This window comes from Pteropus alecto, unplaced genomic scaffold (assembly GCF_000325575.1).
Source record: "Pteropus alecto unplaced genomic scaffold, ASM32557v1 scaffold60, whole genome shotgun sequence".
Taxonomy (NCBI): domain Eukaryota; kingdom Metazoa; phylum Chordata; class Mammalia; order Chiroptera; family Pteropodidae; genus Pteropus; species Pteropus alecto.
In genome coordinates this window covers 3,211,895-3,234,684 of record NW_006430726.1, presented here as the reverse complement: position 1 = coordinate 3,234,684, position 22,790 = coordinate 3,211,895, and the positions used below count along the sequence as shown (strand labels likewise).

The 22,790-nt window shown below is 47.7% G+C and overlaps 1 protein-coding gene across 1 annotated transcript in view; it reads left to right on the top strand.

Annotated features, from left to right (window-relative positions):
* Positions 1–13,815, top strand: part of AP3S2 (adaptor related protein complex 3 subunit sigma 2) — a 38,470-nt gene extending 24,655 nt beyond the window's left edge. The window contains exons 5-6 of the mRNA XM_006905270.3: positions 11,146–11,253; positions 12,859–13,815. Of these exons, the coding sequence (XP_006905332.1) occupies positions 11,146–11,253; positions 12,859–12,987 (237 nt within the window). The 3' untranslated portion in view covers positions 12,988–13,815. The remainder of the gene's footprint in view (positions 1–11,145; positions 11,254–12,858) is intronic.
* The last annotated feature ends 8,975 nt before the right edge of the window (positions 13,816–22,790 follow it).

The following is a 22,790-nucleotide window of genomic DNA, read 5'->3' as shown; positions in this document are numbered from 1 at the left end:
ATTTCCAACTTCGTGTGCACAAAACCAACTATTTCCGACCCCACTTCCTTTCCTACCTCCCCCTTCACCCACTTTCCCCTCAGCCAGTATCTGTCTTCACTTAACTTTCCTAATTCTGTCAGCGATATCTTTCTTCAAGGCACATCTTAGTGATGCCTATTTTCCCTTCTGTTTCCAGGTGGTCACCAGATGGTATCGGTTCTTCTTTCAGTGTTTGCTTCAGGTCCACCTCTTCCTTTTTTCGTTATTTTTAAAAATTGCCTTTACCTAAATCCAGGTAACTAACATATCAGCTCTCGTAACTACAGCAGCCATATCCCGTCTTTCCCTCAGCCTCCCTCACTTGGTCTGACGTTTCTCCCATTTTCTGTATAATTACATTCTTCTCTCTGGCCTCTAAGAATCTCTGGATTGTGGGCCTCTGGGCCCTCAGGCTCCCCCTCCCCTGGGATGCAGATGAGTCAGGCCCATCAGGTGTCTCCCTTGTTTTCTATACACACCAGCTATTGCCTTCGTCCTTGACACTTCCCCACCCCCAAATACCCTCCAGACTTCAGGGCCCAGCTCAGGGTTTATGTTGGGCAGAGTCTTCTCTGAACTCCAGTATTGTAGTCTCCAAGCTGTTTGTCTTCTCTCTTACACTCTGAAGTTTTTAGTCCCGATGGTTTCCAGTAGAGCGGAAACTCTTGAAATAGTGTCGGTATGTAATACTTCGTTAGTCATCTGAACAGTACGTGGCGCTCGCATGTAGTTGATTGATTGTTCAAGTTCTGTGCAGTTGTAATTTTTGAAAATTTCATTGTAATTTTCTGATATAATGTCTGATTAACACAGCTAGAGGCCCATTTTTAAAAACTAGATTCTGAATAGACCTTGACTTTCAAGATTATGACCTATGCATGCTCACGAATTTCGGGGTTCTAACCGTGTGACTTAAGCAGCTCTCTCGCAGACCTCTTTGTGCCTTAGTTTCTTTATAATCAGTGGCATTTTATAGTTTAATTGGCAACGGTTTTCTTTTTTAGTGGTACATAAAATAATAGTATGATTTATAATAAGCGGAGACTTGGCTTTGATGAAATACATTAACACCCACCATTTATGGTTATTTTGAGGATAGGTGTTAATGAATAATTGCTTAGCTCAACAAATGGTGCTTTTGTCTTTCATTTTACTTTTATTTTTACTGTTCTCTCTGCCTCCAAATTCCCCCTTAAATCCATCCTTTACACAGCTGTTCCATGATGTATAAAAGTGTTTCTTGCCCCTCTAACTCCCTTGTATGAATTATTTAATGGCCCTCGATCCCCGGCAGCAGTGGGCATTCCTCACTCCTTCCCTTGCCTGCCTCAGAACCCTTCTGAATGCTAAATGACGCTGAGCAATTGAGGGAAGTATGTTAAGCAGGCGAATTTCAGGGAGTACAGAAAAAGAGATGGGACCACTGCCGGAAGGGCGGAGCGAAGGCCCCATCGCGTCGTTTCTGAAGACCTCCAAGGACTCCCCCTGCCTGCCGCTAGCCTCTCCGCTCGCCATTGCCTCCTTCTGCGCTTTGTGCTGCAGCAACACTGAACTATTTATATACCTTGTCTGTGGGGATGTTAAAACTTCGCAAGGTTTTGAGCCAGCATGCAAAGGGCTAGAGAGGGTGGAGCAGGGCCCAGGGCCATTCCAGGAGCAGTGCTGTAGAAGGAGCGGGAGCCATGAGGATGGAGATCAACTCTTTTAAAACAGGTTTGTGGATCCAGATGTGACATTTGGAAATTTTTCTTGATGGTCAAATAAATTATGCTTCATTTACCTGACTGCCTGCCATTTTGCCTAGGTTGAGAAGAGTGATAATATCCCAGGGTAGAGGGCAGGGACTTATTTTTTGCTGCTCCAGAGGACCTAGGTGGGGCATGGAAATGGCTCCATGCACATTGCAGCTCAGTGCAGTTAAGAATTTTTGGACAGTTTGTAGATTAGGCAGCTTAGAAATAATAGTGAGCTCTCTTCACTGAGGTGAAGGATATATTCTGTCTTGGGAGCCAAAGAATAAATTCCTGCATTGGGAAGGAATTGGACAAAAAGACTGATTGTAATTACTGTATCAACTAGTATTTATTAAGTAGTTACTCAAGTGGCAGGTATGTAATAGCTAACTGCTTTAAATGCAGGGCCTCATTTATTTCCTGCGTTATCTTATTTGATCTTTAGGCATGTCAAGTAAGAACTCCAGTTCTCTCCATTTTGCAGATGAAGAAACTTGAGGTTTACAGCTAGGACGCTTGTTTTTCCAAGGTCACACGACTAGTAAGGACGGGGACAGAATTCAGACCCTGGACTTTACACATTGCTACATGACCCTTAGTGCCCTCTCCTGCTGTAGCATCCTCAGCGTGGGAAGAGATGTATTTGAGTCATGTTTGTTGGTAGAGAACCAACCAGAGAGGATAAAATTCAAGGGAACAAGGCCTGGATTGTGTTTCCTTAACCTGTACTATGCTTAGCCTTTGGAACCAGAACTGCATGGATGAAACTCTAAGAAAGAAAAAGTCCTGGTAGAACATTGTTTTAAAAAATTACTTTACAGAGAACTCTGACTCGTAATAGGAATATTTTTTAAGGAAGGAATACAATACAATGAGTATACTTGGCTGTAGTCAACTACACATCTGCAAAGCCAGCGAGTCAGTAATCCTTTTGTTAAAGAAGAATTATTAGCAGAGCCTGAAGAACAGTTAATGAGTTGCTAGGAGAGCTGCCATTCCTCCCTCCATTTACCGGCTAGTTTGAGGCCCAACCTCCTCTGAACTTTTATAGCATTTTTTGCGTCATGGTACTTATCACAGTCTTCCTTTTATTACAGTTAATTCCCCACGTTTTATCTTCCTTACTTGAGTCTAAGCCCTTTGAGGACAGGGTCCGCATCTTATCTTTATTTCTTCCTTTTAGCTCTTAACATTCTGTGGTGTTAAGCATATTTGAAAATAGACATTGTTGCAGAGCACATTCTTTTGGTGGAAATGCTTTGAACCTAACATCTCGTGTGTAAGGGGCCAGTGGGCTTGAGTATACATATTTAGCTTATGCAGAGTCAACTCTAGCCATTTGGCAAAAAAGAAAGAGAATAAAAATTCTAACTACTGGATGATTCTGCCCACAGTTTACTCAGCGTGGGCCTGGAGGGAGTGTGAGGTGGAAGATTTGAACTGGCTCTTTTTTGCCTCCGCTCTCACGTGCCTGTCATGTGGCTCATAAGCATCACATGGTGCCTAGAGTGACTTTAACGCTTAATGATACAATGCAGATAATCAGTCTTCATGGTCCCTAAACAAGCCACTCACCTCATCTAGCATTCAACTGGGGGGAAAAAAAGTAATGTGTTCTCTTGATGCAAGAGCAGTGAGCCAGGTTGGACTACATAGGAGAAGTAAGGGATTTCTTTCTTGTGTATAGTTTCCATCTTACATGATGACTTTAGAACTTGACCTTAGATGAGATTCCACTAGATTGATTTGTTCTTCGTTGAAAGAATGTATGATTATGTGAGTGAAAGAGAAGAAAATCAAGGGTTAGGGATAGAGTCATAGAATTTCGTGACAAGAAGACATCTGGAGAAAACTGTGGAAATGTCCAGTCTGATGACCAAGGAAGGTTATAAAAGTGGTTCGGGAGACACTAATAGCATGGGAAAGAGAGAAGTGGAACTTTGCAAAGCAACTTGCTTTCTTTGCCTGCTTTTGTTAGCAGAGTTGCTTGGGGCCGGACCGCCCTGTGTGCCTGAGAGTTCCCAAGGGCATTGCAGCATAGAGTAAATACATTAATCAACATTAACAATGAGTGGTAAAGAAAAGCCTACTTGTCTTCAGAATATTCTGTTTTGGAAGTCAGAGAAGCGTGTAGTACACTTTTGAAGGTTTCCATTAAAATAGTTTAATGGTGACTTTATATTTGACTCTCTCATGCACAGCCAGCTATGCCCGGCATGTCTTCGTGTGCTCCATATTGTTCATGGCGGTTATTCCTGCAGAGATGCTCAGCTGACAGTTGCTGCACCTAGTTACAATGCGTCCATTTGTAGATAAGTGAGATAAAAGACAGACACAGGAAATGAGAACAGCCAGTCCTTAGCATGTCTTAAAACACTGATAAAACACTGGGCTGTGGAATGAAGGGGTAAGAGAGAGGGCTTACGCACCAGCTTTCTGGAAGGCGTTTCTATGCCCTCTTCCCGCTTTTTAATTTTTTTTTCTAAAATGGATAATATGAGAACTAGAGAATGACTCAGCTGATTTTCTCTTCCCCTATCATTGCTCAATCCACTTAAAGTGTCCTCTGTACTCTTAGGCTTATTGAGGGCCACCACACCCTCAAGCATGGACAAGGGGATAATGCATAGCACATTACCAAGAATGTCACCGCCTTACTCTGTGGAAGCCTTCCTAGGAATTAATGAAACTAACCAGTCAAGAAGGGGTAGAAAAAGTTATCAGCACTTAGCTTTTTATATAGTCGAGCAAATATCTTTTTTTTTTTTTGAGTAAATATCTTATTAGTAATTGCCAGTTTTTGTTTTAAACTTGAGTGTTGGCATCCTCACGTTCGAGTACAAGCACTGTGCCCATGCTTTGTTTTTTATTAGTTTTATTGTCTTCTGTGTGATGACACAGTTGTTCTAAGAAGGATATGAGAGCATGGATTGGTAGTGGGGATGCAAGCCTTGTCTTTTGTGGTACGACAGGCTTTTGTCCTCCAGTGCAGAACCTAGGGAGGGATTGATCTAATCTAGAGGTTTCTGTGGAGGTGATTGAGCCAGGGGTATGGTGTGCATTAATGTACTACTTGTGTCTCGGAATATCTTACCTGCCCTCTCTGCGCTAGGCAGGTTCCTGCCATCCCAATATAGAAGTGTATTTTATTGTGGAAACAGTAGTATTCATAGTACTTAGCTGTGGCTGCACATTCGAGGTAGCAGCATGGATTTAAGTCAGCTTTTGTGAGCCACAAGAACTCTTGCTTATTATATCTATAGAAAAATCCATTATGAGTTTATTAACACTTAAACTTTTAGAATGCGGCTGATTTAAGGTCTGGAGACTGTGTGTTTCTACCAGAGGAAATGAGTAATGTTTGTTTTCTTCTGGCTGCAGATCGGTTTGCTTCTAGCGATGGTCTCTGTTGACCTGAGATTAGATTCAGAACTTTTCGACTTCACTGAGAAACATCTTCTGATCTTGGATGGGGTTGTTGAAGCCAGCTTGTCTCTATCCCCAGCAGTTCCAATGCTGTGTCCCTAAGGAGCACCTCTGTCCTTGAAGTGACACTTTTCCCTCTTAGACTCTGTCAATCCTGGCATGACCCTGGCAAGCTCATTCTAACCCTTTGTTACCCGTAGAGGTGAACTCTGTCCCGGGCAGTAGAGTGTGTTTCTCAGTGCCCGGGTGGGATCTCACAAGGCCTGTGGCTCCTCAAAATCAGGACTTTTGAACCAGATGTGCCTCTCATTCACTCAGCATTTATGAAGTACTGCTGTTGACAGGCACAGCGCTTGGCTCTGGGAACTCAATGTTGATTGTGACATGGAACCTTCCCACAAAGAAAGCTGTAGTTGAGAAGAGACAGATAAGTAAAAACTATGGTGGTGCACTGAGTTAAGTGCCTCAGTGCAAGCGCTTGCTGGGCACAGTGCTGTCACTGAGAGGACAGAGATTATCTCTGCCAGTCCTTAGCCTTTCTTGAATTTGCTTGGCCCAACCCTTGGGTACTCGGCACCTCAAATCCTAGAAGTATGTCTCCAGTTTCCATAGAACTGCTTAACAGAATCTCCATGAAGAGTGGTAGGAGGCAGTGGGTGAGGATTAGCCAGTGGCAACAGAATTGGCAGCACGACAGGCCCGTGTTGCAGTTTAGAGAAGTGCTTTCTTTCCATCAGGAAGTCACAGCAAGTTGGAGAGTCTCGTAAGTCTCCTCCGACACTTCCTGGTGTGATTTCCCTACCTCTGCTCACTTGCAGGGCGGAACTGCTGGCCAAGCCTTGGTTGGCCCAGAGCCTCTGGTTCCAGCTCTTCAGAACAGGAGGGTCGCACCTGCCGGGGGCCCAGTGCGGTACCAAAGCACTCTTGAATCCTCAGCATGCACCAGATTTGCTGTCCCCATTTCATCTGTTAGTACACTGAGTCACAGAAAAACTTCTGGGGGAGCCCAGGACACAAACTTAGAGGTCCCCGTCTTGATCAGGACATTCATACTGCCTCTAGGGAATGAGGTGGGGAAGGTCTCAAACAGTTATATTGACAAAAAAGAAGAGTTGGGGCCAAATTGGATGCCCAGTGGATCCAGTTATAGAAGCAAGTACCTTCAGGGGATGGGGGGACAATGTGACAGCTCCCTGGAAATGAAACATGTCCAGGGATGTAGGGAGGAGAGAACAGAGGCTTGATAGCAGGTTAGATTGTCTTCAGAGGAATAGACATTTTGATACTGGTAATCTTTCCTACTTTTTGACTATTCTGAGGGGTTTTAAGACATTTTTTAATAGGACAGAACTATAAACTCCTAACTTTTAGTCACTGAAGTATGGCCACAATTTATGTATCTGGATGTTGTGAAACATCAGTTTCTACCTAGCATTTTCCCTATTAAAATTTCAGGTTCATCACCAAAAGTACTTTATTGCCTTCCCCCTTACATCAAGGTAACCTGTTGGTTTGCAGGGGTTATCATACATACTCTCCTACTCTGCCTGCTTGTGATTGTTCCTGGGTCAAATTGCCAATGAATTTGCCAGGAACTAAGAAGTCAGCACTTTTGTTCCCTGAACAAAAACTCATGAGTAAATTTTGCTGGTGTCTTTTATTTTAGGTGGTTGCCAAAATAGAACAGTGTGAACTATTATTAGTTGATGATTTATATTTGCTTGATGCACACAGTGTTAGGCTGGGTTTGGGGCTTCTGCGGACTTTACCTCTGTGCTTTCTTCTGTTCTCGTGGTTCTTATTGCCACCTGCATGAGTCATTTCATTTTCCCCTGCCTCCCTGTGTCTGCTGGGTCCTTTAACTCTCAGGGTTCTCTGAGGTATTTACCAGTATTTCTCTTGGAATCCTCAAGATCAGCCCATCAACCAACTCCTGTCATTTAAAAGAACCATTCTTTGAGATCTGACGGTTCTCTAGTTCATAGGTACGCAAGTTTAGTATTGATTCTTAGCCTCCCTCTCCCCACGCCTGTGCTTGGCAACCTCCACCTTTTTCAGGTCCCCTCCGTCTCCACTCAAAGCAATGTTACCCATCTGTTACGGTCCACTTCATGTGGAAGAGGTCTTCCCCGAGTTATCAGATGAATGTGGGCAGCGGACTCCTAGTTGCTCATTTATACCACATGAGTGACTATGCTCACCAAGGTCATATGATGTTTTCAGACCTGTTGATGCCAGCTATACTGGTGTCGTAGTCATGCAATTTAATTAATAACATACAGGTAAACCACTCATGAGAAAAGTGATTTGTTCTATGAAAACAAAGGTGACTGCTTTGGAAAGGCAAGTTACTTTTAAAGGAAATGAAGTCAAGTTAGGTTTGGGGAGGATAACTCTAGAAGATGAGGGGTGGAGGGCTCCACCTTTACAGGAGTTGGAGTTCTCCCTCTGCCGTAGAGAAACTGGAAATTCTAGAGGCTGCATTACAGGTGAATTTTTGCAAGAAAAATAGTATAGAACTCTATAATCAGCAGAAAAGATCTTATTGGTCCTAAATCAGAAATTTGGTGGCTCTCAAAAGTATTGTTTACAGCAAATGATTGTGGGTTTGGACATGGGTGGGAAGTCACAGTAAAAGTCATAATGCGACTGTATCTTTATTACGTGAGTTGTCGGTTTTAAGTGCTATCCATTGGCTCTCAGTCATTGTGGCTGGGGAATCAGTGTTCTTATTCTATCTCTTTCCTTTTTTTTTTTTTTTTTTTTTTTTTTTTTTTTTTTTTTTTTTTTTTTTTTTTTTTTTTTTTTTTTTTTTTTTTTTTTTTTACCATCTCTCTAATTTTTGCTAACTGTAGCTTTTCTACATTGTTAAAACACACAGCTTTGACATTCTCTCATCACTGCAATCCCAGTTAGTCTTAGTCCTTCCATTACGTAGGCTCAGTGCTCGCCACCAGTCTTGCTGCCGCAGGTTTCCCAGTCACCCCTTGGCTGGCAGAAGTGTGTGCTTTTGTAGATTCAAGAAAGACTCATGGGAATTATAGTTCCCACTCTGTTACTCTTGGTTGGCGATTGACTGGGTGTAAAATTCTCAGGTCTGACTTTCTCTCCTTGGGAATTTTGTAGGTATTGCTCATTTTTTCTGCTAGCATTGTATTTTATTGTGGAAATTTTCAAAATTCAATCCCTCTTTTAAGTGATTTGATTTTTTTGCCAGGTTGCCGAAATCCAGAAATCTAACCCTCCAGCCCTCTCTTGGCACTGACTCTTCAGGGTCACTTTTCCCTGGGGTACACTGTGCCCTTTCAGCATTTTAATCCTTTTGTCTCCCAGAAACATCTTGAATTACATCTTTATGTAATCTTTATGAACAAATCTTTACATTTATGTTCCGTTTCATGTTACTTTTCTTTTATGCATCTGTTACATCTTCTTTACTATTTTCTGTAACTATCATTTTCTCTCTATTCCTTTTAACTCTTTTTTTTTGTTTCATTTCAGTTGCTTTATTTCATTTCTCTCCTTTTCATTCCTTGCTATGTTTTTAGTGGTGTCCCTTCCCCCTGTTCCTTCCAGTTTCACCTTCATTTCTGTACGTTTTTTCCTTCCACTTCTTTTCTGAGCTGTGCTAGTAGATGTCTTCTCTTACCTGCCCACGTCTCCCATAAGCTCTTGCAATTCTGCTTTGAGCTCTTGCTTCATAGTTTTCTTTTTTTAATTTTGCAAAATATTTTATTACAATCTTATCTGTGGCATTTTTCCAGTGTGTAGTCTTAGTCTGCCTTTTGGTTTTCTTATTTCTTTCCTAATTTTTTTCTGGTTGTATCTTATATAGATCCTGTGTAGATTTTATTTTTATAACTCATCTTTAAATAGGTGAGGTTTTTAGGGACTGGCTGTTTGCAGGATGCTTGTTTAGGGAGGTGCCAAGTCTGTGTCCCAAGCTGGCTGCAGTTCTCATGATTTAGGGTTCTGGGTGAGTTCATTTACCCTTTATTTTGTCCAGCCAATAGAGATGGGCATCTGTGAGCTTTTCCACAACGCAAAGCCTGTGTTCTCTGCTGCCAGACAGACCAACTCTGTGAGGCAAATATAGCTTGTGTATGTGGTTTCTCATTTAATCCCACCCCCCGGTCCAAGGAAGTTCCTGTCATCCAAAAACAAGGATCTGTTTGGTCCCAGAGGGGGTGCCCTTTCGCTACAGGAAGTGTACTTTTGTAGGTCTTTCTGAGCTCCGTAGCTCCCGTGTCCTCTTCCCACAGCATTCTTTCAGCGCTTCCTTCTCGAAAGGAAAGGGGCCCTTATGCTCCCTCCTCTGCACAGCTTTTCCCTGTTTTGAGGCCTAGGATTTGGGTTATCTTCTAGTTTTGTTGAAAATGGAGTTTGCATTTTTATTTCTCCTTTTTGCACTTAGAATACATTTTGAATAGCATTTAAAAAGTATGACTTAATGATACAGTGTTCAAATCAGAAGTCTTAACTGACATTTTTTGTTAACCAACCGCTGGTCCCCATGATACTCTATATTAGGCCTTACTACACCTTCTCCGTAAAGCCTGTGCCACCACGCCGTCATCCATCTTCTAAGCGCGAGGAATGCGCTACTCAGACTTAATAACAGCCTTTCATTCATTCAGCATGGCGGCTCTGCCCTGGGCACTGCCCTAGGCCTAGGGGACAAAGCCTAGAGGAATTCATACAAGAATATTGACAAACCAAAGGCATGTCTTAAAATGATTCCATGTGGACTAGCAGTAAAGGATGGACAGGGGCAAGGCACAGTCTGGGATCTTGTGGGAGTGTGGGGGTAAGGGTGGAACGTGAGCGCTGGATTCCGCCAGACCTCAGTTCAGTGCTCGGTTTCACTACTAATGCACGTGGCACTGGGACAGTTTATTGACTTTTCACTATATCACTTTTCCCATATATAAAATGGAGATTACATTAACTGTCTCACACTAACGTTGTGAAATTAAAATAAGTGACATATAAAGTGCTCAGCACATAGTCGATGCTCAACAAGTACTACTTCCCCCTGAAGAATGGATTTGTTAAACAAGAGAAATGCGTACTAGAGCATTGCTATAGTGACCTTTCAATTTTATTGTGAAATTTACATAAGAGTTTACCGTCTTCATTTTTAAGTATACAGTCCAGTAGTGTTAAGGACATTCACATTTTTGTGCGTCTCATTTCCAGAACTCTTTTCGTCTTGCAAAACTCTGTACGCATTAAATAACTCCTTCCCTCAGTCCCCAGCAGCCACCATTCTACTTTCTGCCTCCGTGATTTTTGACTACTAAGTATCTCATACAAGTGGAGTCATAGCACCTTTGTCCTTTTGTGTGTGGCCTCTTTTGCTTAGTGTAATGTCTTTAAGGTACATCCACGTCATAGTATGTGTCAGACTTTTCTTCCTTTTTAAGGCTGAATCGTATTCTGTTGTACGTATGTACCCCACTTTGTTTATCCATTCATCTATTGATGGACATGGATGGGTGATGATAATGTGATGGATGCCACCATTACTTAGAGCCCAGTATGTGTCAGGCACCACATGAGGTGCTTTACATAGGTTATCTCATTTAGTCCTCACCACTATCCTGGAAGGAAGATGAAGCATTAAGAGGATAAGTTGCCCAAAGTCATCAGCCAACAAATAGCAGAGCTAAAATTTAACCAAGGTCTGTCTGACTTCAGAGCCTGTGCTTTCAGCTGTCACCTTCCTGCCTGGAGTGTAGCCAGGCACCTCTACCACTGCTCGTGGGAGAGACTCATGTTATGATGTGCGAGGCGTGAGGGAAACCCCTGAGGTGAATGATCAGGGGCTTAGGTGTCTGCCGTGAGTCCAGAGCTGGTGTCAGGTCTGACGACTCTGCTGGTGCAGGACGGCCTGCGAAGTCTCCTTCTGGGCCTCACTAACGACCGCTGGGTGCTTTAACCCTTATTTTTGGTTCTCCTTTAGGTGCACTACATCCTTCAGGAGGTGGTGATGGGGGGAATGGTGTTGGAAACAAACATGAATGAAATCGTGGCTCAGATCGAAGCTCAGAACAGGCTGGAGAAATCAGAGGTGAGCGCACAGCTGTACTTTGCCCTGGCGGTTGAGAAGACCTGGGCAGGAGGGGGAACGGGTGCATGTTTGTTGGTTTATGTTGCTCTGGAACCTTAGGAATGTTTTACACTCGCCTCCTTTCTTCCCTGATCCGTGAAAGCTCATTGATTTGAAGGCCAGGTAAGAAGGAGGCTAAAGGTATGGATAGAAAAGCCAGCTGACATGGGCAGGCAAGCAACTTCTGACGTGGGGGCGAGGGCCCACGTTTGTGTTGTTAATTCCTCCTCTCAAGCCACACATTCCCTGGAGGGGCCCAGAGTCCCCTTCTCCAGTTCCTGTGTGGTTTCCTAGTTGGTGCTGTATGAGTCTGACCTCCCAGCAGCCGTTTCTCGTGGTATCTTCCAGACCTCAGAGTTGCCAATTTCCTTGTTTCCAGTTAGCCTTAGAAAAGCTACAGTAGAGTTTGGACAGGGTTTGAAAATAGCATCCCCTCGTCCAGCCCCACGTGGTTCTGGCTTGACACAGATGCTCACAGTGAGTCTATTCTATCCCCCAGCAGTCCCTGCATCGCCTTCATCAGCCTTACCAGGGAGGGGAGGTACCAGGGGTACACATTCACACACGGCAGACGCCCACCGGACCCCTGCTTTAGTCATCCAAGCATCTTCAAGTGCTTCCTTGCTTCGTGTAACGGAACTTGATCTTGCGAAACCAAGAATTCTTTCTGTGAGGACTAGCAGTTCTGCTGAAGAAGCTTTTCCAGACCACAGCTATTGTGGCAAATGTAGTTCTAGAAATGCAGGCTGGGAAGCTTCCAGGAATAGTAAGTGAGTCAGAGGCAACGGGTTTGGAAACCAGAAGAAATGGAGCCTTGCTGGCTGAGGGTAGAGTTGGAGTTTCTCTCAGAAGGTAGGCGATAAGGAGGAAGGGAAGTGGTTTTGAGGGAGTCCCTGTCCACTTGCCCCCTTCCCTGCACACCAGGGCTGATCCTGGAGGATGGGGGCTGAGCGTACACACCTTTGTCCTCGGAGTTTGTTACCAGTCCCTTCGTGTCTGTGGATGCCCCCTGCCTCCTGTGTGTGCTTCCTCCCATCTTGTTGCCACATGACATTTTGAAAGCCAGTTCTTTTCCATCTCACATTATTAGCTGGCGAGCAGTCGCCCTAAGCCGTGATGGTGACATTCTTTTTCCTTTCAAGAATTTCCCTGTGACTGCACTTGTCTTTGAGAGTCTTTAATATCTTGAGGAAAGGGTTTGGTTTGGTTTTGTAATCTGAAAGCTGCCCCTGATACCGAATGTGACTTGGTCAAACTGTCTCAGATTATTTCAGCAAGCATTTATTGACCACCTACCTAGCAGGCACTGGTAGGTGCAGGGGCCATAAAACTTGGTAAGCCACAACCCCCTTTAGGAGCACAAGGTTTGGACCCCTGTACCATGGTCTCCATCTCACCCAAAGATTATTGTGTTAGCTGCCTTCGAGGAACAGGGAGGAAAAAGCAAAAGTTGTGTTGTGTGTGCTCAGGTTGGACATTTTCTAGGTCTCCTTCCCCGGTATTCTTTAAGCATTAAGTAGGTGACACTGAGGGTTTGTCTCACACCCACCTGTCATTTCTCTGCAGGGCGGCCTCTCAGCAGCCCCCGCCCGGGCCGTGTCCGCTGTGAAAAACATCAACCTGCCGGAGATTCCTCGGAACATCAACATCGGTGACCTCAACATCAAAGTCCCCAACCTGTCCCAGTTTGTCTGAGGGTTGAAGACTAGGCTGAACTGGGGTCCTCGAAACAAGCAAAGCCACGTCAGTCCCACAGCAGAACCCACTCTGAGCCTTAGAAGTCAAGCCTGGGCCCTGAGCCCTGCTGTCCTGGAGTGGGGAAGGGAGTCCTATGTCACCGCTGGCGTGTGCTCCGTTCTCACATGTGCAGGCTTGCTGGTCTCTGACACGCGTGATCACTGCAGATGTGAGGGGGGCCCTGGCTTTCCAGTCGGGGGTCAGTATAGCCAAGCCACTTGCACCCTCTACCTCCCTGGGAGCATGCAGCCGCTCCCAGGGATTGGGAGCTGTATTGAGAAGCCCCCCTGCTTCCCAGAACCCTACCAGTAGGACCTTCTCGGACTAGAGTCTTCTTCCTTAGCACCATGAGGTCTGAGGTCCTATAGCATTTACTTTTCTGGTGAGGGCCATAGCTAGAAAAGGGCTGACCCATCGTACCTGGGGATGTGCTGAGTGGCAAATGAGGGCAGGATCTTATGAGAACCAGAGTGGCCTACTGGCTCTGCTGGGTTGTCATACCCAGAATCCTTTCTTATAGCCAAGATTCTTGATCACCTCCTCCTACAGAGTCCATTTCCCTACTGCCAGCATCTTGACTCTGCTCTCACAGGTGTTTATATCCACATCATAAGCCTGGTTCGTGCCCACCACATTTCTGCTCATCAGGAGAGCACCACCTCGCAGCCGTCTCTGTAGCACAGCTGAAGGCGTCCCCGCTCAGGGAGAGGCCCCATGTCTGTAGAAGCTAAAACTGACAACATTTGAAGCATCTCAGAATTACAACTCTTTCCAAATTTCAAATAACGTTCGCCTCAGTTGCTGTGTTATGAATGAGGAGTCTCCAAATGGGAAATGCACCACCAGCTTCTGGAGCATGAGAGCCTTGGCTGGGGTCCCCCATTCCTGACCTGGCACGGGGAAGGTCGGATGTCACAAGAAGTGTGCTGGCTGAGACTGATGCAGGGCAGCATCTCTCCAGCATGCAAAGTGTCCCTCCCTGAGCTGTGCTGTGGGTCTGTCCTGTCCCCCTTGGGTAACATGCTCGCAGAGCCAGCTTTGGAAGGCTGTGCATTTACAGCTGATAAGAGCCCTTCCCATGGGTGATTGAGAGCTAATCTGCTCGTCGGAGTAGTGCCCATTGCTCCTGCACCACCTTGAGGCCAGGTGTCGGGGCCGGTGTTGAGCTCACTGCACCTTCATGGCACTGACTGGCCAGGTCCCCAGACCTTTCTGAGGCTCCCCAGCGCTCTCACAGAGCCCATCCAACATGGCACCGAACAGGACCATGCGTCCGGACCACGTCTCTTCCCGCTTTGAACAGTGCTTCCTGTGGTTGGCACCTTTGCTCAGGCAGCCTCTTGTCCTTAGTCTTTCAGATCCCTCTCGACCTCAGAGGTGGGCAGTAATTCAGAAGCCTTCTTGTGTTGGAGGAGGGAAACGTAGGTGAATGTATCTGATGTCACGCCTCTGATGGCGTTCTTTTGAAAGGTTCGATTTTTTTTTTTACAGACATTTCAGCACATTCGCATCCCTCTTACACTTGCTGAATGTGAAGTAGGAACAAAGGGAGGAAACTGATGTTTCTTTTGCACCTATTGGAGGGTGGCATGAGCAGGATCCTTCCGCGGTCCTTCATGCAGACATTGTCATCTCCAGTTTCCAGGTGAAGAAAGTTAAGACTCAGAGCGGTCAGGTAACCTCCTTTAGGCCACACAGGGCTCAGAGTTGAAACAGCCTGCCTGCCTAACTTGTAAGTCTTTATTTTTGCCCGACTGCACAAGTTGTCTCCTCCCAATTCTATCTTTTTATAGATAAGGAAACCAAGTCTCATAGGGGTTAAGTAGCTTGTCACAAATTGTCATAAAAACAGGGTTGGTTTTCTGAGAAAGCCGGTGACACTATCTCAGTGTAAGAGCTGGAGGACCTCTCTTTGCCTGCTATGAAGTGATAAGGAGATGGAAGCCCTGAGTGTTAGGTGTGTCACAAAGGGTTAAAGGGTCACAGAGTTAGAGCTAAGTCATTTTTCCTGATTCGTTTCGTGGTTTAGTGCATTACAGCAGAAAACCACATGTCCTGGGTTCCTGGGGTAGTCTTCGAATGTTTTGTCTGCTGGAAACCGGTACCACTGGCTGGTCCTATAGACTCCCAACAGTGAGCACCCCAACAACACCCCTCCCACTGCCTCTAAAAATGGCACACAACTTCAGTCTGGTTTTATATTTGGGAAACTCAGTCTCTTTGGACAAGCCACAATCATTGTTCATTAACACTTGAGGCTGCCCACAAATCCAGCTAGATTTCTTGCCTATCAGCAAAGCCATAAACTTTTTATAAGTGAAGAAAAATCTTCGTCCTGCTTTTGGAGAGGGGTACAGATATTGCGGCTGGTTATGACAGTAGGGGCTGGGTCTGAATTTGGGAGCCCTGGGCCCTGGATGGTTTACACAGAGCATTCCTAAAGTAGTTCAGAACACTGGGTTCTCAAAAATCTAACGTTCTGCCATTATGCAGTTTCTGAGTGCCTGGTGAGGCCAGGCTCAGTGCTAGGCACTGAAGATTGAAAGACAGAAACAAGGCTGTGCGTCCTACTGTTGTCTCCGAGCACTCAGATTGAGCCTGGCAGGTGGTCCGAATGTGTGGAGCCCAGAGGCAGTGACTTTGCGTTATATGGCGTATTTAAAGAACAGGAGCCCATTTCCCACCCCAAGCTGACCCCATCATGTCATGCTCAAACAGTCTATCTTAGTTCAGACGCTATGACAAAAATATGGACTGGGAGACTTAAACAACAAACATTTCCCACAGTTCTGCAGGCTGATCAAGATCAAGGTGCCAGCAGATTTAGTATCTAGTGAGGACCTGTTTCGTAGATGGCCATATTCTTGTTAAGTCCTCCGGTGGCAGAAAAAGAAAGCTCTGTCCCCTTATAAGGGCACCAATCCTGTTATGGAGGCTCCATATTTGGCCTCATCCAAACCTATCTCCCAAAGGCCCCACCTCTAAATACCATCACATTGGGGGTTAGACTTCCACGTGTGAATTTGAGGGACAAAACATTTAGTGCATACAGGGCACCTAATTACCCACCTTTCCTCTGAGTCTGGTCATAGCCCCGTGCTTGTCACATTGAGCATGAAATCAGGATGTCATGTCTTGTGTTACCCAGGCCTCTGCCACATAGCAGCCAAACCCTCCCTCCCTACCACCTCTGCCGAGCCACCAGCTTTATCAGAAGAGAAGCCAGAGGACTATGGCTGAAATCCGGCTGCTGGCTAAATCTTGTCTTGTGGGCCAGTCTTTCCTAAGGTTTTCCTTAATGTGGCCACCAGTCCATAGCTTTCTAACTAGGATGCAGCAGTGATCGGTAAAGACCAGGAGTGACTGCGATGGCCAAGATGGACAGCCACTTAAGTAGAGACCCAAAGGCTGTCGACTAGCAAACATCCTGGTCTTAAGCCTCCCAAGTCCTCTGCCCTACCACCCGGAGGGTGTCCCATCTCACTGTGGTCGTTGTTAACCTAGTGCCCACATAACGCTCGTACACCAGCGTGTGGTCAGTGCTCGCAGGTGCCTATTGGCTGTCGTTGTCGTCAAGACTCCTGCCTCAGGAGCACTGGAGGGTTCTACATCTGCGACATCCTGGCAGCAGTTGGCAGATAGCAGACAGGTCCCCTTTAAGGAAATAGTTCCATGAAAATGGTTAATCTTTTCCAAAAGACTGTAAATTCTTTCCTATTTCGACAATTGAATGTTTTTAAAAGGAAATACACACATGTAGTTCAAAAATTAAGATCATAAAAGGCTGTTCAGCCAGACTCTCACCGTGTTCCCCCAAACCACGAAGCCCCCTGTCTCTGGTAGAAACAAGTGTTGTCAGTTTAAAGGATTAAGGAACAAAGTTTCTGGATTTTTATAAACAAAGTCCCTGAGAGTGTTTCTTCCACTGTAAGGAGCAGGGACTTCCCAGATCCCCGTGTGAAACAGCACCCTGACCAGCACTGCCGGTTCTTCCTGTGCCTTTCCTTTTCCTGTGCCCCCTGACGTACTGTACGTTTGGGTTGTAGTTACTGTCTCTTCCCTGCTGAGATATACGTCCCTCAAGGACAGGGGTCTGTCTCTTGGTCAGTGCTGTATCCTGGTTGCTATGAGCAGTGCCTGGTACCTAGCGTTCAATAAATAACCTGAACGAGTGAATGATTGAGGCAAACTAGTCATTCTTAGAGTAAGTCAGCTTGTGCTCTGCAGGGCCCTGCCCTCAGCATTCAGAGAGTCAGGGCTGCGGCATTGGAAGCAGCAGGTGGGGAGGGACCAGGTGATGGCCTGTGGAGGATGAGGAAGAAGAGAAAGTGGAGCCCAAGTGACTAGAAGACCAGTGAAGATGTTGTTAGTTGAGAGAGAAGGAGGTGGTTTCGGAGAGAGGAAGATCTAGAGACTGGATGTGGATGCGTAGGTTGGAGTTGCCTGAGGGCATCTGGGAGCAGATGTCCGCCCGTCTGCTGGGAACCTGGGAGTGGGCAGGAGGGAATGGGTGTCCATCCCGGAGAGGTGGTTAAAGCCGTGGGGGCGAGTGACGGGGCCACGGCAGGAGAGGAGGAGATTGAGGACCCAGCCTGTGGGCAGGGGAATTGAGAGGAGAGTCTAGACAGTGGAGGGACTTCAAGGCAGGGTGGACATGCAGGAGGAAGGGGCCCCTGCCGAGAGGCCACAGCACTGGGGAACTAAGAAGAGAGGACCTCGCTTGCCTTGCAGTCGTCCCCACCAGGCCCCCCAAGCGAGGCAGCGAAATGAAGGGTAGGTTCTGGCCGAGTGGTGGGATGAATCCAAACCTCGAGGTGGCTATGTACAAGTGTGAGTCACAATCCCGGTTTCTGTCACAGCTTTTGGAATATCAATGTCATCCATGAAAGGGGGTGCCAATAACTGCTACCTCGGGGGTTGTGGGGGCTAATGAGAGTTGACGTAGGTCACAGAAGAGCTCTGTAAACCTTGGGGTTTTTGCAGAGGGAAGGGGAGACAGCAGTATGTTGCCGAGGAGATGGGGGAACCAGGTGGGCCTCAAAGGAGTGGGTCTGCAGAGGGATGATGGGGACACTGCCTGCTGGCCTGGCCCCACCAGTGGGGTCCCATGGCCGTCTCTAGAGGCCATCATTGGACAAAGCTGTAGGAGAAGTGGTAGAGTCTGGAGGGAGAAGCTTCCCTGATAATGAGTTTGAAGACAGAAGCACACACTCAATACGGTACCGCCAGAAATGTGGGGAACGCAGCCCAGAACGCCCTTCCCCCAGAGTAAGCCTGAAATCCAGACGTCCTGCAGGCACAGTGCAGTGTGAGGACTGAGCCAGGTGGGGGCCTCTGGCCAAAGCAGGCCTGGTTGAGAGTTGGGGTCCTGTAGGGAACTCTACAATTCCCACTAAAAATGGTATCTTTGGCCCTTATCAAGAGCAGACTTTAACGTGTTTCTCCAACTCTGACATCACCTTGGCCTCCTGAGAGCACTTGAAAACAGGAGTGCTCGCCTGCCTCCTAGCAGTGCCCTAGGCATCCATCCGTGCCTTCAGCAGGGCACAGTGAAGGCTGTCTTCCGCGCTGATGAGAATGAGGACCTAACCTGCGGAAATTTTTCTTGACACAGGTTGACGGCCTGAATTGGTCCCTCTCCAAGATGATCTCAAAATATTAATCAGCATGGTTCAGGCAGTGACCAGTCAGAGTGCAGGTACCAGATGGGGGATGGGGTGTGCCTGATGGTCCATGTTGGTTCTTCCATGAGAACCTTGCCTCTCCTGAGGCAACAGAGGAAGAGCCCAGGAGGCTGCCACATCTGGGACAGCTGCAGTTCAGGCCTTTGCCATCCTGGGTGTGGCTGAGGTAGCTTCCATTGGTTGCATATGTAGCTCAATGAGTCAGCGCGCCTCCTCCAATTCAGGTACTGTGGTGAGAGGTACAAGGGGCCTCTAATACCCCATCTCCGGACCCTCACAAGCTGGCAGTGAAGTTAGAGGCTGAGAGCCACAGCCCAGGGCACTTCCCAGTGCAGAAGACCATGGCCTCTGCCTGGCCAGCCTGGGAGTGAAGCTTTCCTCTAGCCTCTCAGTTCTGAGCACTTTGCAGTGGATCCCCTTTTCTAGACCCCTCTCCAAGCCTCCCAGGTGGCTCCCCAGCTGGCTGCAGGCCACACGAATCTCACTCTGGCATGAGGTACCTGTAGGCTGAAGAGTGCAACAAGTATTGTCTGGGACATAGTCCTTTCTTGTTGAGAAGCGCTTGTCTAACTGAGGCAAGCTGGGATTCGAACTGCTAGCTGCTAAGCCAGCTTTTCTGGAACTTTCTTTGTGTGTCTAGGGGGTTTGTCTGGACCTGCTCCCTCAGTGCCAGTCCATGAGGACGTGGTTCCCTCTCAGATGCTGGACTGGGCGCTCTGCGGCATTTTCTGCGGAACCCCTCATGAGGTTCTCAGCCTCTACTTGTCTCTCTTGGGCCCTGTCTGGGCCCTTGGAAATGCCAACCAAATCATCAACTGTTTAGAGTTCACTACGGTGTTACAGAATTGGAAGGAAATCTCTGAGTCCCAACTCTGTGCCAAACAGGCAAGCATCACCATGATGCTGCCTGCCATCATGCTGCGCCTGGCACAGGTTGACAGCCTAAAGCCAGCCCTACCTGCCAGGCCCTTCCCCGAACCTCAGCACTTGGGGTTACAACCTTTTCCCATCAGGTCAGCCCACTCCCAATCCCAGCCCAGCCCCTGAGCTGCTCTGGGCTCCCACAGCCCCAGAAAGGCCACAGCCTGGCTTCTCTGTGGTCTCTGGCTCCCACGTGTCCTCACAGGTGGCTTTTCCTCTGAGCCTGCAGTCCCCAGGTTTGCCTTGAGTAGAGCCTCATGTCCCAAGTGGCAGCACTTGGGATAGTACCTGGCCCTGGTATGAGCTGAGTAAACATTAGGTTGTTACCTGTCACTGTCTGGTCTTTCCCACCCCACCAGGCCCCCTCCACAGTCCTCCCAGGCTGGAAGGGACCCCATGTCCTCAGCCTTCAAATCTGCACGGTAGACAGAGCTGCTGTTGGGGGTACAGAGTCCTCTGAGCTGGTTCGTGGGAGTCGAGCAGACCTGCCGGGTTAGCACATCTTGGTTCATTCATCAAAGAATAGCCAGCTCTTCACTCAGCCTTCACCACCTCCCTGTGAGGCACAGTGCTGTTATTATGTGTAGATGAGGAAACAGGCACAGAGAAGCGGCTTGCCCAGAGTCACTTAGCTGGTAATGGTCACAGCCAGGATACAAAGCCTGACCTGTAATGGCTCCTCTCGTCAGTGGGAGGTGGGGGTGGGGTGGAGAGGCCTCTGGGCTGAGAAGAGGAGAAGGGACCACACTGGTCAGTATCTAGGGTTTCAAAGAAGAGAATTCTAGGAAAGGTCTCAGGCTACCAGAGCAAGAGGAGGAAGCCCTTGGTAGGTGAGACGGGTTGAAGCAGCTCTCCCAGGTGCTGGGAAGGTAGGGCCCCAAGGACAAGTGGGAAGGACACATGATTTTCTCTGACGCTGGAGGCTGTGGTGCAGGTGTGGGGTGATGGGGTGTGTGCCTAATTTAGGTCAGTGAGTGGAGGCTGCCCTGGAAGAGCCCGAGGGGGCTCAGGAAGGCCCCATGGCCTGCTGGGTGTAGTGGGTTGAATGGTAGCCCCCCAAAAGATATATCCACATCCTAACTCCCAGAACCTGTGAATATGACCTTATTTAAAAAGAGTATTTGATATGATTAAGTTAAGGATCTGGGGATGAAGTCATCTTGAAGTATTCAGATGATCCCTAAATCCAGTGACAAGTGTGTTTGTAAGAGGCACACAGAGGAGATGGCCCGTGACCGCAGAGCTTGAAGTGATGCAACCACAAACCAGAGACTGCCCGGAACCACCAGAGGCCAGAAGAGCCCTTGAAGGATCCTGCCTTAGAGCCTTCGTAGGGAGCGTGGCCCTGCTGGCACCTTGACTTCATACTTCTTGCTTCCAAATGGCATGGGGATAACTTTCTGTTGTTTTAAGCCACCCTGTTTGTGGTACTTCGTTACGGAACTGAGCTGCCAGGTGGCCTCGGTGGGCTCAGGCTGGGTGGGCAGAAGGAAGGCGGCAGAGAGTGACAAATGGAAAAGGTTACAGGAGGGAGGTGGCCGAGTCCTCCAGAGCTGGGGTCCAGGAGGGGAACTTTGCAGTGGATCCCCAAGTGATGGCAGGGCTCTGGGAAGGAACGCGAGATGGGTGGCTGAGGAGGCCGATGGGGAACCTCAAAGCTAAGGATTCCTGGCAAAAGAGGCTGATGCCCCAGGAAGAGGCCGGAGGGGACCTGAGCAGTGCCAAGCTGGTCAAAGAGACACCGACAGACGACGTCCCTGGAGGTATCGTTGCTGAGGCCTTCCTGCAGGCCAGTTGTTGGTAAACTGTCCACACCTGTTCATTCAGTGTCACAGCAGCTCGTTGAGGGCCTGCTTCCATTTTACAGATGTGGAAGGTGAAGGCTCTGGGTTGCCCAGCTTGTGTCAGGCCCTGACAGGAAGCCACCTATCTGACTGCAAAGCCGGTTGCCTCCTGAGTTTCCTGCCCTGCCCTCGGAAGGCTCCCAGGGCTTGAGGTCAGTGCACTAGGGTGGGTGCTGAGGGAACACTGGGGTGGGAGCCCACCCAAGGGTGCAGGGCTCACTCTGCCTTCCTGCCCTGGCACTCCATCTCAGGGACCCCTGTGTCTCCTACTGGGCTCTGGGTCCATTCTGTCCCTTCCACTGTCTGGGCCCAGCTTAAATCAACAGGCCCTGTCTTCCTTCTTGCCTCATCAGGACGCCTTGCTGTAAAAGATGCTTTTTGTCCTTTTTTTTCCCCCCAAAAAAATGTGTTTTTAATTAACTTAATAATAAAACCCAAACTGAACTCTTGAAAACAACAGCAATAAGAAATTTAAAAAAATAATAATCTCAGCTCCAGGAAGTGCCGACTTCAGCACCACCCTCTCCAGCCCAAGAAGCAGCTCTGGTTCGGTTCCCTTCCTGACCTTCCCACTATGCCCCCAGCTCCTGGTCCTCAAGCCTCCGAAATATCCCCTAACCAACCCCCGCCGAAGACCCTAGACCTCTGCCCACTGCTGAGTTCCTTCAGCTCTGGAGTGCCTGCTTCCTCCCAGCTGCTCTCCCTGCCTCCCTTCTGATCCGTGCCAAGCTGGTCCCCAAATCATCCCCAGAGGCTCCCTCTAAAAGGCATATTTGATTCCATCAACTTCCTTCCGCCCTGCCATGCACCCGGCCCCCTTGCGCTTGCATATGCTGATCTTTCTGCTTGGGTCACCCTTCCTCCACCTGTTCCACACAATCCTCAAGACTCACCCGAATACTTCCCTCTGTTGGCTGACCTGCCCTTGCCCTCCTCAGGCACAGAGTGGCATTCCTCCCGGCTCTCATGACAGTCGTGTGGAACTTGGTTCATTTGTTCACCTGATAGGTGCCAAGTCCTGTGCTAGGCACCAGGGCACAGTACAGGGGGGAACAGTACAGACATCCCTGCTGCTGTTGCCCACGGAGACCATGAGGACAGGTTTCACCCATGTGCACAGAGAAGAGTTCTGGCCTGCAGATAGTGTGTGCTCCTTAAATGTTTGTTAAGTGACTTGACCAACCAAATGAGTGAGTGGATAACCATAACCCTTCCCACTCCTGGATAGAGGCTGAGCCAGCCTCAGAACTGAATCACACACTGATAGTAGGTGCTCAGTTCTCAGAAACCACTCCCCAGGGAAAGGGAAGAG